Source organism: Aythya ferina (genome assembly GCF_964211825.1).
Source record: "Aythya ferina genome assembly, chromosome: 7".
Classification (NCBI taxonomy): Eukaryota; Metazoa; Chordata; class Aves; order Anseriformes; family Anatidae; genus Aythya; species Aythya ferina.
Genome location: NC_140302.1, coordinates 28,156,703 through 28,183,247, shown reverse-complemented (window position 1 = coordinate 28,183,247; position 26,545 = coordinate 28,156,703). Strand labels below are relative to the sequence as shown.

The following is a 26,545-nucleotide window of genomic DNA, read 5'->3' as shown; positions in this document are numbered from 1 at the left end:
CCTGATCCAGGTTAAAGGCAAGGCCACGTGTTTGTTGTAATAATAAACCGCTCCAACATTTTAAAAATAGTTTTACTGTTTTACTGCCCTGGAGTTACCCTTACAAGCCCTGAACCATTGGCAAGTCAGGAATGAACAGGTGATGTAACAGTGAGATTCAGAAGATACCAGATGAACATGAAAAATAAAAAGAATTAGAAGAAAAAACAACCCTCTCAGCTGCAGTCATTTAAGTAGGAACACCACAGAGAAAAGCTCTTAAGTGCAAATCTTTCTTATTGCAGCGTTACTTTCAGTGGCACATGAAACGGCAATGATAACAGGCTCAAAAAAAAAACTTTGAAAATAAAGTTAAAAGATACATGTAACTTAAAACTAACATCTTTTCCTACACAGAAAGGTTAAATTGTGGGGTTGACATTTGCATTTGTTACGTTGTCAACGTTTCCTGCCTATCAGCCTATGTACAAACAATATCTAAAGATGTCATCTACATATTTATACCAAAGGAGTTTATGAACAAGACCTGTCAGTATATTTTAACACCTTTCCAAAACGTCAGCTTTCATCAGGTATAAACACAACATGTTTAATTTATTAGTTTGGTTTAATATAAAAAGTTGACAATCATATGTCACCATAACTATTGATAAGGTAAATAAGGACTACGAAAACGTCAAAAAGTTATTAAAATGTTTCTCAGCTTCCTGAATCAAATTGGGCTTATTGGCTTTTCTCTGCCAATAAGTGCATCATGCATTTTTCTCCATATGGCTATTTTTTAAGTGATGTGTCCAACAGTGAAGTTTGCAGACAGATCATAATTCTTGGAGAATGTGAAATTCATTTTTGACTGTTTTGGGCAGGGGAAAGGGTTTTGTTTTATATTAAAAACAAAACAAAAGAAGAACAACAGAAACAAAACAAAACAAACACACAAAAAACTTGTTCACCTGTATTTAAACATAAACCAAATATTTCTTCTTCTGAAGTGATCTAGAGTATATGAAGCCTGCACACAAGAAGGCACAAGAAACTTTCAGTACAACTCTGCAGTTCAGCAAAGCAATACATTTATTTTCACTTCCTGCAGTAGGCATTTGATTCAATTGCCTTGGGAGGAATGCTACTGTCATGTTCCCCCTTTTTTGTTTATAATGTCAGAAGGACAACCTTCTCCCACTTCTTCCTAGATATTGCCCTCAAAAATGTAAAAGGCAGCCTGGTCAGATTTCAAGAATTTCCCACCACCAGCACACAACCAAACAACTCATTGGTGAGGCATTCCAGTCAGATTGTCACAGTTCACAATACAGGAAAAAAAAATCTTATTTATCTGAAAACAAAGATAAACTCCATTGCATAGATTACTTCAAACACCCAAGCCAAACCCGTGCCAAATTTCACCAGATACTACAAAAGAGATTAAAGGGGGTGGGGGGTACAGAGAGTCGTCTGGTAATTGACAATTTATCTCCTTGCTAGAAACAGGACATGTAATTCTTTACCAAGCTGATACTATGATTTGATAATATGGACATTGAGGACTATTGCATGCCATAGTCTCTTAACTATTCCATTAAACTTAGAAGGCAGAGAAAAGGATAATGATTTCTTAGAATACGCCACACTTGCTGAACATAGTTTTCAATACTTGATTTGGATTTCCTACTGCTTAGATAACAAGAATTTCACTAATTCATGTCACTTTTGCATCAAAATGGCAGTGAGTAAAGCTGGGGACTTAGATATGGAATATCATAAGTATCAGCCACTAATTATTTGTTGATAGCATAAGTTCAATGCTGAGGATCTTTAAAGTGCATTGGATATAATGGAAAATTAAAGGTTTTGTTTTTTTGTTCAAATGACAAGTAGGTGAAAGAATTGACACATGAACCATCATAAGTGATCTTTCCATAGTAATTGAAATGAAAAGACAATTTCCAAAAATGAAAGCAGTCCAAACATACTAATAACCAGACTTCAGGCTGTAAGACCTTGTACCCTGGTTTCTTTTATTTGAAATATATGAGAAGGGGAATGGAAATTTACAAAGGCCCTGAAACTTCTACAAAAGAAGGAAGGACCTTAAAAGACATTCTTGCTCCAAAATAATACATCTAACTACATCAGAAAAGATGGTATCTTGATGTTTTTCCACTACAGTTGCTCTGCTGTGGAGATCTAGCTTACTTCTTGACCAAACATCCTCATTTTACATAGGGTTCAAAGCTGCCTGAAACACCAGGCTTTGGTTCTGACCCTTATTTCCCCACTGGGGCTGGAGTGTGTTTGGTGCACACCCAAAACAGAGATTCCATTTTTTTTTTTCTCCAAAAGCAACCCTATCAATGCTTATGTGCAGTAAGTGAGGAGACTGGGCGATTCACTTCAATATCATAGCACTGCCAAACCAAACACCTCTGTACATGAAGCCCCATGTGGGTGAAAAGGCAACAGCTAAGAGATTTTTTAAAGGTACAAATGGCTTGCAAACTGGTGCTAGATTGCAGAGAAGGAAACTCAGCAAGTGACCTTAGCAACCCAGTACTTTCTAGCTATGAATTAAAAGAGAAAACTCCTCAAGTTTGTCCCAGAAAGAGAAGCAGAAAAAGAAAAGCCAAACTGTGGCGGGAGAGGAACAAATTTTCCTTATTCTAAAGTTCATGCATTTTAAACTGAGATCTCTACAGGGCACAAATGCTGAGCCAACGATCCGCGCTGCTGAACACAGTATGTGTAGCCCAAGAACGGAAAAAGGGGACCTTAATAACACGTTTGAAACTGACTCCAAGTATGGGTTGGAAGAAAGATGCAGCCCAGGTGCCTTCAACTGAAATAAAGATCTAACAGGAGGACAACGTGATAGAAGGTGAGGAAAAGACAAAAGGAGCACTAAGGGCTTAAAAAGGCTAGGAAAGTGATTCAGGTTAGCAACCTCTAACTTAATCCTGACCTTTCTATAACTTTTTGTTTTGATTTAGTTGACTGAACTAACTTTGTGGGAAGCTTATACAACTGAACCACAAGAGTCTGATTTCTCCTGAAGGCTGGGCAGAAAGCAGAGGAAATCACATTGTCACACAAGGGTACCAATAACATTGAATTACAAAACAATACACAAATGCAGTCATTACAAATCAAATACTTTTTAAATAAAAAACTTTTAAAATTATAGTTAAGCTTACCTCTACTAGTTTTACTCACATAATAATTTTAGGTAAATAGTAGCTTTTTTTAAGGATGTTAAGTACTATAAAAAAAATAAAACCTCTAGTTTCAAAGACAGATGTTAATAGAATAATCAATAATATTGAAACTAACCTTCATTTCCTAAACAACACAAACAAAAATAATTAAAAGAAACACATCAACATACCAACTCCATTCTTTGCACAGTTCTTTATTTAAGTTCTTTATTTAATACTCGTTATCACAGTGCCAAAGAGCTGTACTTGTGGATGAGAAGCGCTCTTCTGCTAGGTGCTCTACAAAACAGGCATGCCTCGGTCAAAATGCTTGCAGTTACATTTCCTAAAATATCATTATAGATTTAATAAATTACTTTTCAAGTTTTGAGGTAAGAGAAGTTGATTTGGCATTAATGTCATTATTCTCTCTTACATTAAATATTAAGTACCACTTTTTTCCTGGTTGGTGATATGCCACAGCAAAGGATATAGTTTGATTGAATAATGGCTCAAAACCCTTCTACTCATGAATCAGTGTGGAGGAAGGTGCTAACGTTATAACACAGGCACGTTTTCTATCTAAGGCCCAATCCAAGACCCAACAAACACAGTAGGAGTCTTCCCTTTGACTTGCCAGGCTTCGTACGTGAATTCCTGTTGAACAGATCGGAAGTATGAAATTGCATTTTGGTCTTTTCCAAAATCCTACCCATTGTGCTTCCAAGGTAAGTTGGCGAACACTATCTGTACTCATTCTAATCTTAACTTCTCTGAAAAAAAACATGTTGGACATGCCACTCAATAGCAAACATGCAGAGCCCCCATCACACTCCCTAATATCCTTTTCTTAAGCAGCAGGCACCAAATAGCAAAAAACTGCTTTTCTTTTTTTTCCCCCTCATAAAATCCATCAGAAATGGTTAAATTGTACTCTAGCAGGGGAATATTACTCTATTCTATTACTGATCCCAGAAGTAACCTCTTATATCCTTTTTTTTTTACTATCTTTTTATTTCTACTCTAATGCTCATTGATCAGATCTTTAAGGAGTGAAACCTCTGCAGTAATTATTAAATATTGGAAAAGGCTTATTTTCCTGGCACAGGCACTCTAACGGCAGTTTATAAAAATCACATGAAAAGTAACGGAGGTGCTGTACTTGATCCACCTGTTGTAAATGGAGACAAGCATTACGTTGTCAAATGTGCAACTTATTCTTAAGTAGTCTTTGCAGGGATTTCTCCTCTAAGAACAGCAAGCTTAAACAGACTTTGTGGCCAAGAATCACTTTTTGTTGTGGTTTGTACAGCAGCTTGCAAAGGGAAACTGACTGTAGTTGGGACTGACTACTAAATGATTGCAGAGTACAAATAAAAAGTTACCAAACAAAGGAACAGAGATATTCACACTTCTTCCATATGCTTCAGATAGTAAAGAACATTACAAGAGGGGAAAAAAAATAAGATCATTCTATTCCACTTCCAGCTGCATTTTTTGCTTTATATTCCTTCCTCACCAAGCCTTACGCCAGAAACAAGGCCACTCCACTGTTGTAAAACTCCATCTCTGTGTACCTGCACTAGCCAATTTTAAAGAACCATAAAGTTCCTTCTGTGCTCAATGCTGTTGTGTTAAAAAGAATCAATGCAGAGCACAAAATGAGAAGGTTTTATCTGGGAGAAAACAGTTTAACATTGCATGTCCTGGTTATTAAATGACATTTTTAAATATTTGCAACTTGTAAATATTAACATGTAAATATTTAATAAGTTTAATATTTTTTCTCTGGACAAATGAAATTCTACCTACATAAGGAAATAAGATTCTATGGAACACTGAAGGCATAAGCACAAACACCTACTTTGTTCTTGGGTTAGAGTCTGGGAAAGGGTGGCAGCAAAATTTACAATTTCAGTTAAATTCAACTGTAAGTTGCAAGAAAATAACGGCTGAATGAATGGATTGCATCATTCTCCCTAAGTATCCTCGACACTGTGAAGTTCATACTTAGATGTTTATACTTCACAAATGCTTTTCAATCCACTACAGTAGATTTCTGAGAGAAAAACAAAACAAACAAAATACAAATACAAAACAAAAGCAATTTAACTTAAACGTGTTTCTATCACATTGAACTTTTTGTGCCATTTTTGGAAACTTGAGATTAGCAAAATAAAACTATGTAACACGAGGCAACTTCAATTTCTGGTAAAATACACAAAAGTTAACATACAACATCACTAAAACAGCACACTGTAAATCATCAGAAAGAATGGGAGAACACATCTATCACTTTCTTCATTTCCCTTATTAAGAAATTTAGAATACGTTTGCATTTACAGTAATTGTTAACTGTCACAGAAGAATTTTTACTACGTATTATCATAAATCTGCTATTCTGTGGTAAAGGTTTTCAGCAAAAAATAAGGTAACTAAAATATTATTTGTACTAGCTGAATATAATGAATGCCACTATTTGTAATGTTTGACAGCTATTTGACACCCTGACATACAATATATTTGGTTATGCAAAGAGATTTTTTCATACTCTAATATTTGCCTATGACGCAATAGGATTTTCAACAAGCGTTCAATATGTAATGATCATATAAAAATTTCCCCTTGAATTTCGACTGAGAAAATATCAAGATGAAGAGCAAACCTCTTGAAGTTGGGTAGAAATAGCTACTTTTAACAGCACTGCCTGTTTCAAGTTTCATTTTATGAAAGCAACAGAACCCAGCATGCAGCCAAAATAAAAAAAAATAAAAATAAAAAATTAGCCATTAGCCATTTGTTAACCAAACTAATTTTTGACACAGGACAGCTAATCAGTTACCAACAGAAAGTTCACCATTTACCAGACTGCTACTTCACCATAAAGGAAAGCTGGCTTCGACCACTGCAATTAGTATCCTCATGTTTCAAACACTAAATTCTATTTTCACATTAATTTTTAAAACTATGTGGCTTTAACTTAAAATAAACTGTACATCAAAAGAATGGAAAATAAACAGCCAGGAACACAATTTGACGAATTGGATTTATTTAGTTTATTTAGCTAAACAGGGTCCATTGGATCTCTTTAATAGGCTGACAGTTGCACTGGGCTGGTTAATAAAACATTCAACACAGTATCTTCAGCCAATATAGAAATGCAAATCCCACCAGAAATATTTTATTCATGAAACAGTAATTTCAGTTACTACCAAAGAAAAAAAAAAAAAAAAGGAAAAAAAAAAAAAAAAGAAAAAAAAGGAAAAAAAGAAACGTAAGAAGAAAAAAAGGACTTGCTTTGCAAACAAACAGTGCCATCTAGTGTCAGTCCTTGAACAAACAAACCAAGAAATCCGAGGTCTGTAACTAATCCTTCCAATGTCAAAACGCTACCTTCTCCCTGTTTTTTCCTTTATCAGTAGCACGTCTTTCCCCACTTTGCAGTCAAACACAAATTAGCCTCTCTTTAGTCAGACAAAATAAAATTAAAAAAAAAAAAAAAAAAAAAAAAAAAGTGAATCATGATAAGGAACTTGAGTGTAGTTCTAAACCAAAAAGTAAGCATGTTAAAATGATGGTTTTTTTTTGCTCAGCTTATCAGCTGTTTTTTCCTGAAATCGTTATGTTTAACTCATGATAGCAACCAAATCAAAATTCTATTTATATGAGTGCAGGTGAGGCAATATGATGACAGGAGAGTGAGATATGCTCTCTGCTGCTTTATTCATCATCACAACTGCCTGCTGCGTTCCAATTGCAGTCTTTATTACTGCTGCTATCAAAAGCAGGACAACGACAGCTTGCTGCTTTTTACATGGCAGGTAGGGGAGTATCACTTGACTAATATACAAAATCACTCAGAAAGAGGGTAACATTAAAGCCTTCCTCCTTCTCCCTGCCCAAAAAAAGCAGAATTCATCCTCTTCTGTATAAGAACTCACCTCACTCTCCAGCTGGCTATAAGTAATTTTGAGCAGATATATTGCTCCTTCCAACATTGGCAAGGAAGACCAGCACTCAGATTTAATATTACTACTTTGAGAAGTGGAAGTTCTGACATAAGAACAAATTATGTGGTAAAGAGAGAAATGATCCTTCTTTACCTGAAGAAGGCTGATGAGGGTTGGTATCCAGACATGTCTAAAGACTGCCAGGTGAGAAAGCGTGCTTAGTGAAGAAGGCATGTGTTGCTATACCAGAGCTGACATCATCCTGAATTTATATTACATGCCTTAAAATATCACAGAATCACAGAATTTTCTAGGTTGGAAGAGACCTCAAGATCATCGAGTCCAACCTCTGACCTAACGCTAACAGTCCCCACTAAACCATATCCCTAAGCTCTACATCTAAACGTCTTTTGAAGACTTCCAGGGATGGTGACTCCACCACTTCCCTGGGCAGCCTGTTCCAGTGAATATATATTTTATATATAGAAAATATATTTTACTGAAGGATTTCATTCTGCTGTAGACCAATTTTTGGCTTCGTTTAATTAAAAAATGTTTTTTTGTGTGAAAGGAGAAAGGAAAGAAAGGCATGAATGTCTACAGTGCACTGTGAGTCAATATGCCTTTCAAACTTAGCCCCCAGCCAAACACAAGAACTACCAGACTCACCAAACTATTTTCTGAAAGTGCCTTTATTTGTAATCACCAGGCCAACACTATTGTTCCACAAACTGCTTTTTCATAAAATCACGTGCAACATCTCCACCACAACAGTCACTAAGTTGCTTAGGACCAACAAACTACGTACCACAAAGCTTGCCAGTCTCATCACCACACATAAACCGAGAAGCAACATCTCTGGAGAGAGCTCTACAAAAGTTCCTAGGAGCATCAAGGGGAAGTTGGTTGAGAGAAGAATCTGGTTAAGGAATTAACTTTATAGACAATTAAAATTTGCTGCTTAGTTGACTTTATCCAGTAATGTATCTTCACAAATCGTCTTCTGAGATGCACCTTACTGGTCAAACATGGGAGGGTTCTTTGTAAAGCATACCTACAAGTATTGTATTAAAAACCCAGGAAGTAAGGTGTGCTTCACCAGTCTGGCCTCTCAGGAATCTCAGGTAAATTGATCTAACCCCTTAGGTTAATTATAAATCAACCATGTTAACTCCTGTCTTTCACGTTTTCCTCTAAGGAAAAGCATGTCATCACGAGTAAATTTCAAGCTGAAATAAAATTCCTCCCCTCTCTGCTCTTCCACATGAAATTAAATATATTCTGAAGATGTAAATAAATGAAGGTAAGTTTTCTTCATGGAATCTAATTTATTGCATCTCTTAATCTTTCATTAAAAGCTCAGTCTAAGCCTTGAAATTATAAATAAATAAATAAATTTCTAATAAGTATTCTATCCTGCCTTATTTTTTTCCCATTTAAAGCAGCAGTAGTGTAACAGCAAAATGTCAAATAATCCCTCCACCTTCTTCCACCACAAACCCACCGAGGTGGGGAACAGAAGTGAAAACAAACTGAAGACAACATGGAATTTTCCTCTACAGAGGAGAAGTTAGCGCAATGTTCAGCAGCAGCCAAGTAGGCAAAGGAGCTGAAACTGGAAAGCTAAGGAAGATGCTGGTGATAAAAATGCAAGTCTCTAAATCATGTTTTGACAAGCATCTTTCATTATGCTTATAGCCTTATGATTATTTGTCTGGGTAGGTGACAGAACCTGAAATAAGGGCGGTGGTGTTGGCAAAACGAAGCCAGCACCAGATTGGCACAACTGTAGCTGTTCTTCAGGTCAGCTCCTGGACTCAGGTGGTAACTCAGAGCCCCACAAAAGACCTAGCTTTATCTAATGAAATTCCATTGCTTATCTCCTTAAATGAAAGCTTAACAGTAGCTGTCATTTTAACTATTATATTAAACAGAACCTGTGGGATTTATGCAATATGAATATGTATCTTCACTATTTACTGAACTGAAGCTAAATGCCAAAAACATATCAAATTTGTCCAGTTTCATACAGTATATTCGTGGCTTCTCCTTCTCTTTTTTGATCCTAAATTGAAGGTCAGAATTACTAAAAACAGTAGCAATTCTGAATCTTTATCAGGAACAAGTACTGCTTCATAGACTGATAACAAATGCTACCCTCAAATTTTACCTTTGGGCTACCATGATAGAACAGAACAGTTCTTACATCTCCTCTGTTTGATGGCCATTTTTCTTACAGAATATCCTATCCTACTTTCAGCAATGACTGTGTGGTGGTACTCATGTTTTATAATACATATATTAATACATAATATTGCCTTACTGTGTATTTATATTACCTATCTATTGAATGCCTCATACTTCAACTGTGAGCTTCATGTAAGCATAGATTTGCTGTTTAGATAGTTACAGTTTGAGGCAAATTAGGATAAATTCAGATCAAAGTGCATTAACAAAATCTGGACAGCCTTTTAACCACTGTATATTTCCAGTGTTTAAAGATCACTGGCTATTTTGGGAGTTAATGCCTATTTGAAAAAATAAATCCATTTAATTAAAAGGTTGCAATAAAATATAGGCATTTGTTTGCATTTATAACTTACATTGTGCAGTCAGTTACCATGGACATTCTACATGTGGAATAATTGAGAAAAAAATATTTACAAGCTTAAACTACACGATGATGCCTTTGCAGGTGCAGAAAAAATAAATTAAAAAAAAAAAAAAAAAAAAAAAAAAAAAAAAAAAAAAGCGCTGCTCATAGGAATCTTGGCCTGAATTTCAGAAACTCTTTAGTAGGTGGTCCAAAAACTTTAATGAACTCAGAAAGCACAAGTACGTGGTCTGCAACTCCACTCGGGGCCACAAGATAGAGCTATTACCGCAGCCTCTGCAACCCGGCAAACCTGCCCTGTGCACAAGCCCGAGAGCCACCAAAGGTTTGGGACTACACTTTGCAATACTTATCAGTACCCGTGGTGCTGATACATATTATTGAAAATAAGATAATCTAATTAAGGTTAAAAAAAACAAAACAAAACAAAACACAGCAACACATAAGCTTTAACAAACAGTTTAATTCTGTTTTGATACATGTTAATCAGGCATAGTAAGCAATTCTGAAACTTGGCCTTTTGATATGTATACAGTTTTGTTTTGTTGTTTTTTTTTTTTTTTTTTTTTTTTTTTTCCAAAGTATCACTTCATTCTTGCCCTCTTCTTATGCTTCTCCCAAGGCATCTGGAACTCTGCCAGGCAGCAATTTGGTGTGACCTGACACAGCCAAATCAGAACTGCTTGCTACATGCACGGATCCTTCCCAAGGAAGGCTGCACAGCCCAGATGCAAGTATCAGAAATGTCTAGCTTCAGCTGAGGTGGAATGCATTCATTGTTAAATTTTCCCCCTACATAATCACAGTGCTCTGGTATCTGAGTACTTTTATTGACAAAATTGGGCTATCCTTTTATTCATTACCACTGTTCCTCTCCAACAGGGAAGAACAAGATGGAGCAAGGTAGTTTTTTTCTCCTCTAATATCATTTAATGCAGTTAGTTGGTAACCAATTACCCATGTGGGATACAGTGCATGGTAGTCATTGCCTCCAGACATACCTCTGGACTGCAGACTACTGATGAGTAATTGTGTGCACGACTCAAGATAACAAGGCTTAGCAATGAGGGGAAATAAATTTCTATTAGCAACTTTTTCCTACTTGATCAGAAAACTAACTAGAGACAGATAAGTGATTTTTGAACTTTTCAAAGCATAGCTCAACTAAGCTTAAATCCATATTTTTCAGAATATACTTCTGGCATGGTAGTGTGCATGAAACTAACCACATCATTCAAGTAAAGCGTGGACAGTGTACGTACCTCACATTTACTTCTCCTAACTTTTAAATATGTTGTTGTGCTGCTGTTCTCCATAACTTCTTGGGTATTGGCAAATTTGCAAGATGTTAAAGGCATACAAAGAACCACAAAAACAGAAGTCTTATTCATTATGATGAATATAAAGGTTCCAGTTCCAGATCTATATTCACTTCTTGTCTGAAATATACATGTAGAACTTGTTTTAAAAGAATATATAATGATTTATGTAATTCTTGCAATTTATTTCACAGAGATTATTTCTTTAAATGAAACACACACTTCAAGATGATTGAGAAATGTCCTGTCTTCAGCACACATGTGCTTTACACAGGAAGAAAGGCCAAGCCAAATACAATGCGATCCAGCTGAGATTCCAACCCGTTTATAAAGAACATCACAAAACTTTGCAAACTCACATCTGCCTGCCTTTTGGAAGAGCTGAGAACCTTTAGCAGCAAACCTGTAAGCTGATCCTAACCCAAAACTGCCAGTATCATTCCCAGTTAAAGATTTCCCTTCAAAAAAAGCAAATTCATTTTAGAAACACTATGATCTGCTTTTTCTACAGGTCTGCTAAAGCTCTTTAAAAATCTCTTACAATCAAACAGGTCACAACTCACTCAGGACAACATTCAGACAGAACGCACAAAAGCACTTTAATTTCAGCAAACATTTTCAACTTCCTGCCTTCAGTGGCCCTCCCGCCAGAGCAGTTTAAAGAGTCAAAATAACATTTCCTTTCCTTCCTCCTCTTCTTCTTTGAACTCACAATTGAATCATTTTGTTATACAGTTTCCAACAAATTGTTATTTGACTGGACAGTAGGACAAAAAGATTCTCAAACCTACACATACAAACTTAGAAGATGTGTTAGTACTTAGAAACTGGGATTATGCAGGAAATTTAATCATAACAGCATTCTATTTTCTATACAACTGATTTTTTTCCAGGCACAACCATTGGCTTATCCCCTCCTCCCCAGTATTTTGCTTCATTATTCACTCCACTTTCTTCCCTTGATCTTTTGCTGAATGCCATCCTTGGATTTGGGGACTTTTTTCCCATTCTTATAATTTATTCCTTCCTCTTTCTCATGCCATTTTTTGCTTCCTCACTCTGAGCAACTACTTACCTTCTTCCAATCACAAGTCCTAGTGTTCTGACACATTTCTTCCACACATGCTCATTTCTCCTCTTCTGAACTCTCCCATTCCCTATTGCTTGGGAGTACAGAAGTGCCAGCTCCTTTCTTCTGGCAGCATGGAGAAATTGGCCAGCAACAAGTATGCTGACAGGGAATTCTCCTACACCTGAGGAAGTAAACAGCATTCACTCCTGGACAAGAAATTGCTCTCTTTTGGAAGCCACTGTTTACTCAATAAGACCATATACACTTCCTACAGGGGAACAGCATGAAATCATCTAAAATTTTGATGCAAGTCTTTTTATCCTAACATTCCTTAAACTTTACAGAATTGCAGACATCTTCCTGCTAATACATTTTTGTGCAACTCTTCAACTTGGCAGAAGCACAGAGGAGTGACAGTCAGCTGGATTTCCTGGCTGCAGGTACAAACATTGACTCCCCTCCCCTGTAGGGATAAACTGCTGCCAGCAACCGGAGAAAATGCACAGTTCTCTAGTGAATGGAAAACACTGCCAACAGTCATTTCTTTCTCCCCACCCTGGAGGAACTGAGCTGTTGCCAATTAACAAAGCATTTTCCTACACTTTGCAATCCCTTTGAACTTTTTCAGGACTTTAGAGAAAACGGTTTTGTCTCTATGTAAATCTATTCAATGCAAATCCTAGTCACAAAAAAGGACTGATAACTGTAGCAGAAAACCCTAGACAAGGGAATCTTGTTAATTTGCGTCCATTACTTGAAAAAATGTAGTATTTATAACAGATTTTTCCAAAACCAAGAAGAATCTAGGTGGAATGGAAAAGAAATAAGAGACTAATAAATGCATAGGAGATAAATTATATTCAAAAATTCCATGGATTGGAGATTACACTGCTTTTCATGTTACTGCCCACACTGCAACAAGCTGAATTAAACAAATTGTTATTTACCATGAAGAGTATACTTATGTTACATTTTTAGTATTAATTCTAACATTCTACCAATCTTTCCTTGAGAAATAAGGTTACCAGCTGTTATTCCAACAGCATAAACACTCCCAGTGTTTAATGTCACAGAAACAAACCAGATCTGGGACAAAGGGGCAGAAGGCTACTGACTCAAATTGAGAATGCTACAAAAATAAAAGCTTCTCTTCCCTAGATTTTATCTGACCACAAATACAGAAAAATACATGCAGAACTTCTCTCTCACAGTAATCAAAAACACAAACTCAGTTGCCTGAATAACTGATTACGTTTGAAAAAAAATCTCATGGATGCCATCTTATTTTAACATGTGATATGTTAAAAACTCACGAAATCAGCTTCAAGTTTTCCCATTTCTTGTTTGTAGCTTCTCATTCGACTGCTGTACATTCCCCGACTTTGAGGCGGGATCTCTCGAACTTCAAGCTCCATCTGCTCAAGCTAGCAAGTAAAAATAAGGAAGAGACGTGTAAATCAAAGGGATAATTAAAGCAAGGATAAATTTCTAGTGGGAGTTGTCCCTACCAGAGACAGGTTGGAACCAGATGATCTTTAAGATCCCTTCCAACCCAAAACATTCTATGATTCTATGATTTACCTAAATGTTCACAAATACAAAGAAATATTGTTTCTTTAACAAGAAATATTGTCTATCTTGCAATATAGCGACAAGTTATCAAAATCTTTGCACAGCCTTAAGTCAGCAAACAAATGAAAAAAATAATATTATTAATGCTTAGAAAAAAAATATTCTGTTCAAACCTTTTTGGATTTCAGTGCCAAATGTGATGAATACTTTTACAAGCATTATTCAGAAGATAGCCTACCTACACATAGATGTGTGGTTTTGGAAACCTTTGGATGTAAAAGGTATTTTATTTATTTTTGGATAAACACAAACATATATATATATATATAATATATGTGTGTGTATATATACACATATTTTGTAAATATATTACACACATATATGTGTATATACATACACACACGTATATATAACACATATATAAATGCTAAAATTTCATTTACCAATCGATTCTTTGTTTAATAATTCTTGTACTACTATGCTTAGCCAGCAGAATTAGTAAACAGCCTGAGCTTCCTCAACTGGCTGCTTAAATCTACATCCCAAATCTGCGTGCAGGTATATTATATAACTGAATTTTAGAATTATAATGAAAATATTGTTAAATAGAGTTGAATGCATAAAATATCAGAGAATTTATTTTTCAAACACTTTTACTATTTGTTCTTTCCATGTAGAACTTTAAGGGGCCTGAAATACAAGAATATGGCACGGAATTATAGAAAATCAGGAATTATAAACCAGCCTGCTAATTACCTGACAGCTGGGTCAAGGAACCTCCTTTACACCATGCTAGCTGTTCAGAAATTCTGTTTTGCACAGCTGAAGAATACCTTACTCACTTTTTAAAATATTTCTGACTTACTTTATAAAGATAAAAGAATACCTCTCCTTGGTTGCTGTAGGTACCTGAAACAATATTTACTCAGCTCCTATTGAGCTCAGCTGAGCAATACAGCACCAGAACAGAAATGCCTGTCAATTAAGGTCCCAAGCTGCTGTTTAAGGGTCTTCACAAGGGACAGTTATAGTTTATTCCTATATAATCACTTGCTTATACTTTGAAATTTCATCCTCATATCATAAGAAAAGCATCTGAATGTAATCAATTGAATTACCAGATACTCAAAAGTCATTCAGCCTGATCTATTTTGATTATACAAAATGGTTTTTAATAATGAACTGTAAAGCAGACTTTAATGAAATAGTCAGTAATGAATTAAAATGTACAAAGCTATTTCTAGTTCTACCCAGTTCTTTCACTCAGGCACAACTTTCCAAAGGGGTACTATAAATTAAACTGATAGCTGAAGTTAATGGTTTATTTCTTATCATTTCACATCAGTATATTTGATCTCAAACGTTCCATAAGCATAGAAAACATTCCTCTTTCATCTATACAGTTAAGTGTGCAAGGTCAGGATATTTCAATGAAGTCTTAATTCTTATATATTAAATAAAAATGAAACAATTTGACATATGAATAAAGAATTTGCAGCAAGGATCAGACCATAGTCCATAAAATCCCAAATCTTATTTCTAAAGAGTCAGTATCAGAGAGTGTAAGGTCCTAGGAACACACCCATTATATTCCTGGAAATGTTACAGGTAATGATGAAGAATTCACATTTGAACTGACTGAAGTTTCACACCTGCTGTTTTGTTTGTTTTCTTTGTGTGTCATCATGAGTTTAAACAGGTACATTTTGTGCCTGGGATGATAAATTTCCATGCCATCTCATGCAGAAGATGGTGATCCAAGCAGGTGTCAACCTAAATGAAGTCTCATTTCATGCATCCTCACTTTCACTTTATTTGTCAAAATAATATGTTTCATCCATAAGCAAAAACAGGACTAGATCCTACAAAACAACAACAACAAACTAAAAATAACCTGGCACTTGAATCTGAAAACATCTGTAGATGCTGAAGTTTCCTTCAGAAAACCTGATAACCCAAACTTCTGTTACTGCTCATGTTCAAATATGCCAACACTATGGTGAGTGAAGCTGAGCATTTTGGCACCTGACTCCTGCACAAATTCATTAACCAGGCCCCATCCCTAAGTCTCCTCAGGGGCTCATGCTAGTGGGTTTCCTTCTCACAACACCCAGTATGCTGTCAGCACTGAGTACAGCATAAAGCAGACCAGCCACTGGTATTTCCACTCCAAACCCCAATGGGATAAGATATGCTGCTGCTGCTCTGTATTGAGACTCCAGAATAAATCTTCCCCTCCCACAGGGACTTCCAGAGGCTATCCCACATGGAAATTGCTTTGGACAGTTGTTAGCATTTTATGTTCGCATTTCATGTTAGCATGAAACATGGGGAAGCTTCACTATTTTATTCTGATTCTGAAGTCCTTGAGCTAAAATAGAGATTTACATTAAAAAAAAAAAAAAAAAAAAAAGCGTCTAAGTAAGAATAACCTACCATTTGCAACACTAAACTTAAATAGCTGCAATGGATTTGTGACGTGCACATCACCATAATGCATAAAGACAGATAACACATGGCCAAACTTTATTTGGCCATGCTGTTAATTCCAGCTCTTCTAGCACACACCAGACACTCACAGAACCTATCTAAGTTTATCACTCACCTTTCTTAAAACCCAGCAAACGTAACTTTCAGGTGCACTGGTGTGGCCTCACTTCAAGCACTGTGTGCAGGTTTGGGCACCACGCTATAAGAAGGGCATAAAACTATCAGAGAGTGCCCAAAGGCACTGCATTTGCTACGAAGATGGTGAAGGAAGGACAAGAGGACAAGAGATGTGAGGAGCAGCTGAGGTCCCTTGGTTTGCTCAGCCCCGAGCAGAGCAGGCTGAGGGGAGGCCTCATGGCGGCCTGCAGCTCCCTCACGAGGGGAGCGGAGGGGCAGGTGCTGAACTCTGCTCTCTGGGGACAGCGACAGGACCCGAGGGGACGGCATGGAGCTGGGACTGGGGAGGGTCAGGCTGGGGGTTAGGGAAAGGGTCTGCACCCAGAGGGTGGTCGGGCACTGGGACAGGCTCCCCAGGGCAGTGGGCACAGCAATGAGACTGACGGAAGTCAAGAAGTGTCTGGACAATGCTCTCAGACGTAGGGTCTGATTTTTGGGTGGGCCTGTGTGGAGCCATAAGTTGGACTTGATGATCCTTGTGGGCCCCTTCCAACTCAGGATCACAGAATCATAAAATAACCTGAGTTGGAAGAGACATTCTATGACTCTATCACACTCTGCATGGGATGTAAGAATGACACAATTTCTCTCCAGAAATCTCTTACTCAGCAGCTACAGTTTTAAAAGGCAGCCTGGGAGTCTGCAAAGTCTTGGTGTCAGTTCTGCATATAGCTCAAGTCAGTTACACCAGTGACTTTACCCAAACAAAGCAGACAGTGTTTTGAAACAATCAGTGATTAGTCAATGTAAATTAAATGTCTCTACAATGATATTCATAACACGTGAGAGTTATTTTCTAACCAATTAGGAAATAAATTCTGCTAAACAAATCTTTTATCAGACAAGACAAAGAAGCAAACCGATGTACAAAAACTATCAGTGGCAAGGAATTAGGTCTATTTTGGTTTTCTACTGTAGCCTTTAGTTTAAAAGGGGATCTTTTTAATCAGTTCTGTTATTAGCAGGTTTGTTCAAATTGATTTTAAAACCCAAGCCTTGACATTAATCACAAACATGTAAGGTAATTGCTTAAAGCCAGTAATTGAATTAAGCACCTGTCTAGCAGCATTAGCAACAAGATCTAAAACAAAAGCGTGAAAGAAGTCAGTACATGAAATCAAGATCGTCATTAGGATGAAAATGCAGCTACAAGAATTCAATTTTTACTCTCACAATAAATACAAATTCAGATGATCTCTTTTCTGACATAAGAAGAAAAGCAATGAACCATTAACTCAATTTCTGCTCCTTCCAATCTTACTTTGAATAGAGAACCAAATTTGAATGATTTTTCAGCAGAACACCCAGGCTGCAATTTCCCTGTACTGCAAGATGCTCTGCCTACAAGACTAATTCAATCCTTAGACTAAAAGCACAAGGTATGTCAACAAACACAGAGCCACCCTCTTTCTTTCTATGCCACAATCTTAAAAAAGTGAGTTTCAATGTTACCATTTGGTTAATAAACAAATCATTGATTTGAGTTGCTCAATTTGAACAGCTTTTAGTCTAGCAGAACTAATTTAATTTCCCTATCCCAGGAATCAGATTACATTTCTGACACTAGATAGACCAAACTCATTTGAAAGCAATAAACAAAAGCTGCTTCAGGGTAAGATCTATTGGCTACGTGGAAAAAAGTCAATCTCAATTGTCACCTACACCTTTGCTCAGTTAGTCCACATCTACAAAGCTTTATTTTTATACTCCTTCCAGATGGAGTACATGACTGGTTGCTGGAAACAAAAATAGAAAAAGTCATAGATGCTTTATCTGTATTGCTTTCTTCTGTTAGTGCGGACCACTAACTAATGCTCAGTTAACATATATAGTCTTCCCAGATGAAGAATTCACACTGCTATTACCTCCTTGACCTCAGACAGATAAATATTTTTTCCTTCACTTGCCGAAAGAGAAAACAAGACCTATTACCCTACAAGACAACCAGACAGATTAAATCAAGTAGATGAATGGATCCTAGAAGAAAAAAATATTCCAAGTGTACAAATATTTAATTCAATTCTTAAAGTAAAAAACCTAACCCATAAATCAAAGCCTGTAGCAACCTGTAATAGCTTGCAGTAGTAATACAAACCTTAAATCACTTAACACAAGATTAAAATGTCTGATACACTTTTCTTGGGTATTTCATATTCTCATTATTAAGTATTTCAAAAATACTATGTAATATTCTAATATATTAAATACTTCTAGGACATCACATGTTAAGTGTCACATGTTAAGCCTCTAATAATACCATTATTTTCTCCAGCAGTTTGTGGTTAGACTATGAAAAGTCACAACGTACCAGTTCCCTTGCTTCTTCAAGCTGTTTCTCAACATTTGCAACCATCTGCTTCTTCTCATCTGAAAAAGAATGGTGAAGATACCAATATGACTGTGATCTTGCCATGAATGCTTAACTACTGTAGACTGTAATGCTGCCATTTGTACTGCCTTGTGCCCTTTGCACGGCCACATCTTCCATCCTCCTGACTGTAAATCCACCCCATTGCTTTGACAAATTTAACAATAAAACTCTGAAGATGCCACTTTTTATACCAATGTTTGCTTGAAACTAATAGCATCATCTGTGCTGGTGGTTTGCCTGATGAAGCAGATAAAGTGCACACACGACAGTATCACCAGCCACTGCTCCCCAGTGCTGTAAGAAAGGAGCAGTGGATGCCAAGATAGAAACCAAAACTAGAAGTCCTGCCACATAAAGCAAAATGTGCCCTTGAACCAACCTTCCTTAAAAACAACAGAACGACTGCTGCAAGGACTAAATTGCTACAGAGATTTTAGTGAAGCATCCCCAGTATAAGCAGGTTGAGTTTCAGCTGAGACCTCCTGTTGGTGCTAGTATCCTGCATTACATTTGCATGGGCCTATGCATCTATCTTCAACTTCAACAGAACTAGTCTCTACAATCTTCTCTACTTCTCCCATTAACATAATATACATTTTGCTCATTGAGGGACATGCTAACATCATGATCAGCCCTTCATCAGTTACGTACATTGGAGCTCTGCCTGCAGGGACGATCAGGTTCAGGATCATCTTTCTGCCTTGAATATAATGCAGAGATTTTGCAAATAGATAAGAATTAGAAAATATGTCTTCTGAAGATATATTATCCTGCACATGGCAGATTCTCAAGAACAAAGCATATGGCCTGAGTTATCACCTAAGAAGCTGTTAAAGTATTGTGAACTAAGTGGGCAACTCAGCTCCAATCCCAAAATGAGACTATTATCTGCGGTAAAACTAAGGCAAAGCTACTCTTGCAGAAGCCCAACTTCTGAAGAAAGTATTACAGCCAACTGGAGAGTCAGTAAAGACTAATTCTGAGATTGGACTGCATAAGCAAGTGGTCCTGTGCCAATGAGGCTCACCAGGAGCTAAGAGAATCAGTTTGGACTCCATCACATCCTATACAAGCAAATCAAGGTGTCTCTGGGTGGCAGCAGTAAGAACAGCATGTCTTGAACAAAATATTGTCAAACACTGATGCAGAGTAATGGGAACTCTGTCAGTGATGCAAGTGAGAAAGAAGCAGATGAATCCTCTCACAAATAAAAAGTTACAGCTCACCTTTAAATCCCTCACAAGTAGACCTGCTCTTCTTACGCTTGAAAGAGGCCCAGGATTTCATAAAGCAATCCTCTTTACAAAGCTGAAGCCATGGAAAAAGCCTTTCTTGTAAATCTTGAACTTGCACTGCCATGTCTGATTGATGTTACTACAGCAGATGTATGCTAACAATGGCTTTCTGGAATTTCCCACCATGTTCTCATGATAGCACCCAAGCCAGAAAATGTCGTGGTTAGTGATTTATCTTCTGAACATAACTTACCCTCTTCCCCCACCCCAAGAGAATCTGCCCTTTCTTCATTTCAGTTCCCCTACCCAGCATCCCAAAACACCTGTGCTCCTCCCTCCACTTGGAAGCAAGATGACAATGGACCAAAGGAAAAACAACATGAGAGATAAAATATACAATATTGTTTTATTGAAGCTGAAATAAGATGAAAAATATAGCAGCAGAAAATAAATGGACTACAGCAATGTCAACATTTCCCTGAGTTTTACTGTATTACAAATTTAATACACATTAAAATAAATAACCTGAAATCTAGGGATAAAGTTTTGTTGTTGTTTAGTTTTTGAAGATATTTCATGCTGTTCAAATCTGGGTATATTTGCGATTACAACAGCTACCTTGCACTGCACTGAATACTCAGTTACCCACCCTATTGCTGCACCCAATGAAGCCCAATGCAGTCATTTACATTGCTCATCCAGATGATTTCTGTCAAGCAAAAATACAAATGCCTGTCCCAACTCAACTGCTATTGGTGCAATTCCAGAAGTAAGTTTCTGATTCTCCCTGCTACTTGGACAATGACCATGTTTTTCTTTGCTGGTACGCAAATGTTGCAAGGAACCTACAACAATGTTGACCAGACCTTGAACTCCAGTTCTGTAACATCCCCTGTTCTTTTTCCAGTACTCCAAAAGCATAATCCAGTTACCTGCATCTCCTCTGTGGATATTCAAGGAACTCATCTGTCCAGCAGCTACATTTGCCAGTAAATTATTCTGCTGAGAACTTGCCAAAAATTATTCTGGGGAACTGAGGTTTAGCAATTGCACTCAAACTGTTGTGTACAGTGATTTTGAGAGATATCCCATTCCCTACATGAAACAGGCTAGGCATTTAAAGACCTTGTCACACTGAGTCTTCCTCTACTATCATACAGTGCAGGTACAAACCACCTGTGATAACCAGTAAGATCTTACTTACCCCCAGAGATACTAACCTACAGACCATGATAGGGAAAACTCAGCAGTATACTAGGAGGTCCAGCTACAACTGATTGTATAAATTTGAGGAGGTATTCAAATGATCTTCAATAGCTTAGCTAATACTAAAATTTAACCCAACTCCAGAGCAGCATGTTAAGATCCTCTCATTTATGTCTACATAATCATCCAGCTGGTGACCAAAACAACTGCAGGGAGGGAGGCCTACCCATAACAGGGTAGTGTGTCCTTTCAACACAAGTGTGTGAGCAGGCACACAGCAATATCCTGGCATGGCAGCTTTGAAGCAGTACCTCCATAGATTTCCAGCAAAGCAGATGATCTTTTGCAGCTGCTGATCCCCTAGGGCACACAGTACCATATGTTCCCGAGCAAGAAGGGGTGGCAGGGTCCCAAAATGGCACTTCGGTGAGGAAAACGTCAACTTAACCAACTATCATTGAAAGTACCCACTTGTTTCAGTTTGCCTCCTTCCTCTAGCATGATCCACATAAATAAATCCAGGTGCCAGGGTGCTGTCTGGAGCCACTTGCCTGCAGGAATGCGGACACATCTAGACCTGTTGCTGATACCAGCAACAGAAGCAATGAAATGCTACAAAAGTATCAGAATGCACTTGCTGGAATGGCGTGCACACCCTTTAATTTCAGGCTTAATGCCATGCCTAAACTAAGGAAGCAAAGACTTCTTTCGCAGTCAGAATGCCGGTAGAGAGGACACAACATCCACAGGATGAGTTGCTCAGAGACTGCAGATGAGCTCTGAGTAAGCGAAGCTTGCCACTAATCTAGTAGATCAGGACAAACAAGTTCGGATCCAATTAAAGATTCTCATATTAATAGTATTTTACTCCACTTAGTCACGTCTTAGCTTTTAAATCTGCCCACTTAGTGATTTCTTTAAGTACATTTTCATCATATAAAATACTGGCAAGTGTTTTTTTTATTTTTTTCTTAATTCAGAACAGGCAATACCCTTTATAATAATAATAAAAAAAGCGATGTTCCCTCAAACATATCTAAATTTAGCATGCAATTTGTGTTTCCACACTGCCAGACAGAATGTCCTAAAGAAAAGGCAGCACTTAGCTTGCATAACTGAACTGGTCAAATTGGCAAAGTATGGATACGCACAAAGACTGGAAACAAAAGTAAGGAATCTGAGTAAGGACTGCAAAGAAATCAATTCTGTGTCTGTACACAAGGTTTTATCACTTTCTTAAATGAAATAAACTTTACTCCATTTCCCTCTGTTCTTTCAGCTTTTTTTGCCCTTGTATTAGTCCCCCAATGTTGAGCAGTTACAGAAAGGCAGATGGCTGCCTACAAGTATAGAAAGGTAACACAGCACTGGCTTGAGCTCACAACCATGGAAGATATTAAAAATCTAGACCAAGACTATTAAGCCTCATTACTTGTGGAGTTGCTTCTTTTTATTAGTACACACTGAGGAAGAGACTGCGTGACAAAGAACTTTAGTTTGTAGACCACTTGTAGATTTCACTACACTGGCTGAGGTGTTTTACATGTTCACCTAACACCCCTTTGCCAGACAAACGGAACACCACATGCTTTTTTCTTTGTCTTATAAAAATGAGTTCCAGAGGCACATCATAATGAGCCAGCCCTGAAATGAAGACAGTAAACTCCATGACAGAGGTATGAAACAAAATTAAAGGTAGGACTTTCTTTAGTTAAATCTGTTGGAAACTGAAATACAGTGCTTTGATTGCCCAGTAGAAGATGCAGGTATCAAGTATGAGAAGAAATAGAGCACTCCAGTTGAAAAAACATCACCACACAGAGGCTACCATGCTGGGAAAAGGCTAAATATCACAGTTTACTAACTGAGAACATTCTCTTTCAGATCAAGCAATTAAAATTTATATATGTATTTGGTCAAATAACAAGACAGATGTTTCTCTAAAACACCAAGGAATATCAATAAAACACATCAGTCAACGATCTTTGTTTTCCAAAGACCTGCAGCACCATCACAGAAAATCTACTTAAAAGACATTTCTGAATTTAGAACACTTTCTTTAATTCTCCAGATGACGTTTGCCTCAACAGAAGATATTTCTTTCCCAGACGTTCTATTGTCCCTGACGCTTATTGTTTCTGTAGTATCAGACTGTCTTTGTTACATTTCTTGCTGAACTATTTATGCCTTTGTGACAATAGGATTGTTTGTTGAGCCATCCTCCTCCTAGAACACGAGGCTGCATCAAATCCTGTCAAACTCTGAATGCAGGAACATTAGAAAAGCAATTAACCGTCATTTCTCCAATTCAACTGAACATGAAGCTTACAGCAGGTCCGTCTTGGGAAGCAGAAGGAAACAAACCAGTCACTAGACTTCAGTAGATCTCTCTGTATTATGCAGAAGTAGCTCAAGTCCTTACACTTTGCATCCTGCTTCTTCCAGCGTGGAGGAAGAAGGCCATCAGCAATCTCTCTCATATCACTGCTTCTGAAAAATGCCACCTCACGTGCATCTGTCCTCACGTCCCCCTCCCACCTTGAATCATAATCCTCTTTTTTGAGGCTCTCCCAGCCATCTCCACAAGAACTAACTGGAACTTCTGGTGATGAAGAAGCAAAGATCTTGCAAATATTCCTAGTAAGAAACAAGGGAAAAATGTGTATTTAAAATATTCTGTTTAAAGTGTTCAGCATAGTCAGAGTTGTTTTCTTTTTTTTGTTTCCCCAGGTGGACAAGCGCCTCTAAGCCAAATTGCAATCTTAGTTAATAAAGTTATATGTGAACTTTTTGCTGATGAAAGACAAGAGAAGTTCTGAAAACTGAAGCACTCTATTCAGAGCAAAAAGTAGCTATAAAGCAAGCCAGCTCAAACCATATAAGATCAGCCTCAAATCCTAACATGGAAAAGCCACTTCTAGGAAAAATAAATTAGTTGTTGTATTATCTTGAGGCCATTTAGCCCAATACCACACTATCAATCCCACAGGGAACATGCATTCTTTCTCCTCTGAGAGGACAGTAAGTTCTAAAAAAAAAAAAAAAAAAAAAAAAAAAAAAAAAATCACTAACAAAAACCACCCTTTTAATGGCTACTTAAAAGAATTATGATTTCAAAGCCTGTTGCTCTCAAGCTATGTCACTGTTAAAGACAATGCTCTTCATTCATTTCATGTTTAAGCTCCAAAGTCTCCCTAGAGTGAATAAGGGGGGCTGACTTTAAGGAGAGGATTATGGAAATCCACTACTGCGAAGCAGAATATTCTTCAGCAGCTGAACAGACTCCAATGACTTCCATAATCCACGCAAGTAAGAAATGAAGTCTCTGCTCCTTTTCAATAAGCATGCTCACTTTGTAGCACTACCAAATTTCAGAATAGGAGACAGCTGTGTATTTATAATGTCTTCCTTTACTTGAAAGAACTCCTTGTATTTACTGCTATAAAAGTCAACAACTCTTTCTGATGCAGTGGAAAAAGAAATACTGCCTCGATTAGGAACTTCACAATAGTGAAGAATTTACTGTCACTCTTCTGCAAATGGTTTCAGTGGCTATTTACAGGTTAAATATTGTTTCTGGGCAATCTAAATTATACCCGTTCTAAATCTCAAACACAAGAACGCTACCTCATAAGTACCTGCAGACTGTGTTTGAATTAACGCCAAATGCCTTTTATTATTAAGCCCAACAGCAAAACAGCTTTGTTAAGCCAATGAGAAGACAGATTCCTGTCTTTCAGTTATTCCTGTGGTTGGTCTCTGATCCTCAATTTATTAGAAGACTTTCTAACTTCCTAACATTAGAATTAGACGTAACCTCTCAAAATCAGACTTTTACTGAAAATCCCCATTGATTCATTTCAGGTGTACTTTGGACCTCTGACTTAACAATGCACTGGGATTATATGTTTTAGTTAACCACCTACCTCAAGTCCTCTTTAGTCACTACTTCATCACTTCATGATGCACTTCTCACCCTAAAAGTAAGAAGTTATTCTTTGGTCCTGGATATATGATTTTTTTTCCCCTTTAATCATACAGATGTAACATCAGTGTGTGCCTTTTGATTGCCTGTTTTTAAGATAACCACTTCCAATGGTTAAGCATCGCAAAGCTTTGCAAAACGTGTGTGGGAAAAGGAGGCAGAAGTCCTTAGCAGCCTGGTCACAGAAGAATAAGGTGAGTTGCACGAGACACCCAATTTCAGCTTTCCTCTGCCTCATTCTGGGAGCTCCCCATCAGCGCACTGATTGCGTCTGTTAGAAGATTCAGCTGCCTGGTTCCAGAGATTATCATTCTCAGCCTTCTGCCCTGACACTCGTGGACTTTACCGTCTGTACCACGGAGATACATCACGCACCAGCCCGTGAACGCTGCAGGCTGGTGACCAACACGTTAAACACACGAACACTGATCTCCTTCAACCTCCTGCTCCACGTGAGTCACCACAGCCAATTACCCAGCTCCGGCATCGCCTACACCACACGAAAAAAAAGCTCGATTTTCGTTATTCACCGTGTGGCAGGATCCCAACAGCGAGCCTTCAGCACCAGGCAGGTGCAGCAGCAGCAGCACCCCCCCAGCCCCAGCCCTCCTCCTCCACCCCCAGCCAGAAGCACAGGGACCCGCAGCCAGCTTCGGGAGGCTGCCCCTGCCCTGCCCTGCCCTGCCAGCCGGGCTCCTTGCCGAGCCCCCTCTCCCCGCCGGGCTCACCTCCGAGCAGCTTGGGCACCTTGCCGATGCGGCCCGTGATGTCGGCCGTCAGCACGGCGAAGTCCTGCTCGTAGCTCTCGAAGTCGGAGGACATGGCGATGGCGACGGCGGCGGCAGGGGGGGCGCCGCTCCTCGCAGAGCCGCTTCCGTGTTCTGCTCGCTGCAAAAACGCCTCCCCGCCGCCCGCACGGCGCTTGGCACAGGGTTCCGCCGCAGTTCTCCTCCTCTTCTCCTCCTCTTCTGGGGGATGGCTGCGGTGTCACCCAGCCAGCCCCTCGCAGTGAGCCATTAAGGCTTAAACTGCAGCCCTGACGCTCAGGAGGTGGTCGTCGGCCCGTCCGCTGCAGCCCCGCTTGTTGAAAACAACCCCATGGAGCGCTGCGGGCTTGGGGCAGAATCACAGGATTGTCTAGCTTGGAAGAGACCTCAAGATCATCGAGTCCAACCTCTGACCTAACACTAACAAGTCCTTCACTAAACCATATCACTAAGTTCAACATCTAAATGTCTTTTAAAGACCTCCAGGGATGTTGACTCCACCACTTCCCTGGGCAGCCCGTTCCAGTGCCTCACAACCCTCTCAGTAAAGAAGTTCTTCCTAATATCCAACCTAAAACACCCCTGGCACAACTTTA

At 38.2% G+C, this 26,545-nt stretch overlaps 1 protein-coding gene and 1 long non-coding RNA gene across 7 annotated transcripts in view; both read right to left on the bottom strand.

Annotated features, from left to right (window-relative positions):
• Nucleotides 1-26,091, bottom strand: part of VTI1A (vesicle transport through interaction with t-SNAREs 1A) — a 268,623-nt gene extending 242,532 nt beyond the window's left edge. For 2 of the 6 annotated variants that reach the window (XM_084525739.1, XM_084525736.1), the window contains exons 1-3: nucleotides 25,911-26,075; nucleotides 18,694-18,752; nucleotides 13,460-13,570 (exon numbers count right to left, since the gene is read on the bottom strand). In XM_084525739.1, coding sequence (XP_084381865.1) covers nucleotides 13,460-13,570; nucleotides 18,694-18,752; nucleotides 25,911-26,004 — 264 coding nt within the window. In that variant the 5' untranslated portion in view covers nucleotides 26,005-26,075. Of the gene's footprint in view, nucleotides 1-13,459; nucleotides 13,571-18,693; nucleotides 18,753-25,910 lie in introns of all 6 variants that reach the window. The other 4 variants (XM_084525735.1, XM_084525738.1, XM_084525737.1 and 1 more) reach the window with 4 other exon arrangements.
• Nucleotides 22,622-24,514, bottom strand: LOC311439713. Its single transcript, XR_014694950.1, has 2 exons — nucleotides 24,416-24,514; nucleotides 22,622-23,834 (listed from the first exon to the last, which is right to left on the bottom strand). It is a non-coding gene; the product is annotated as an uncharacterized lncRNA (long non-coding RNA).
• Nucleotides 26,092-26,545: the final 454 nt, after the last annotated feature.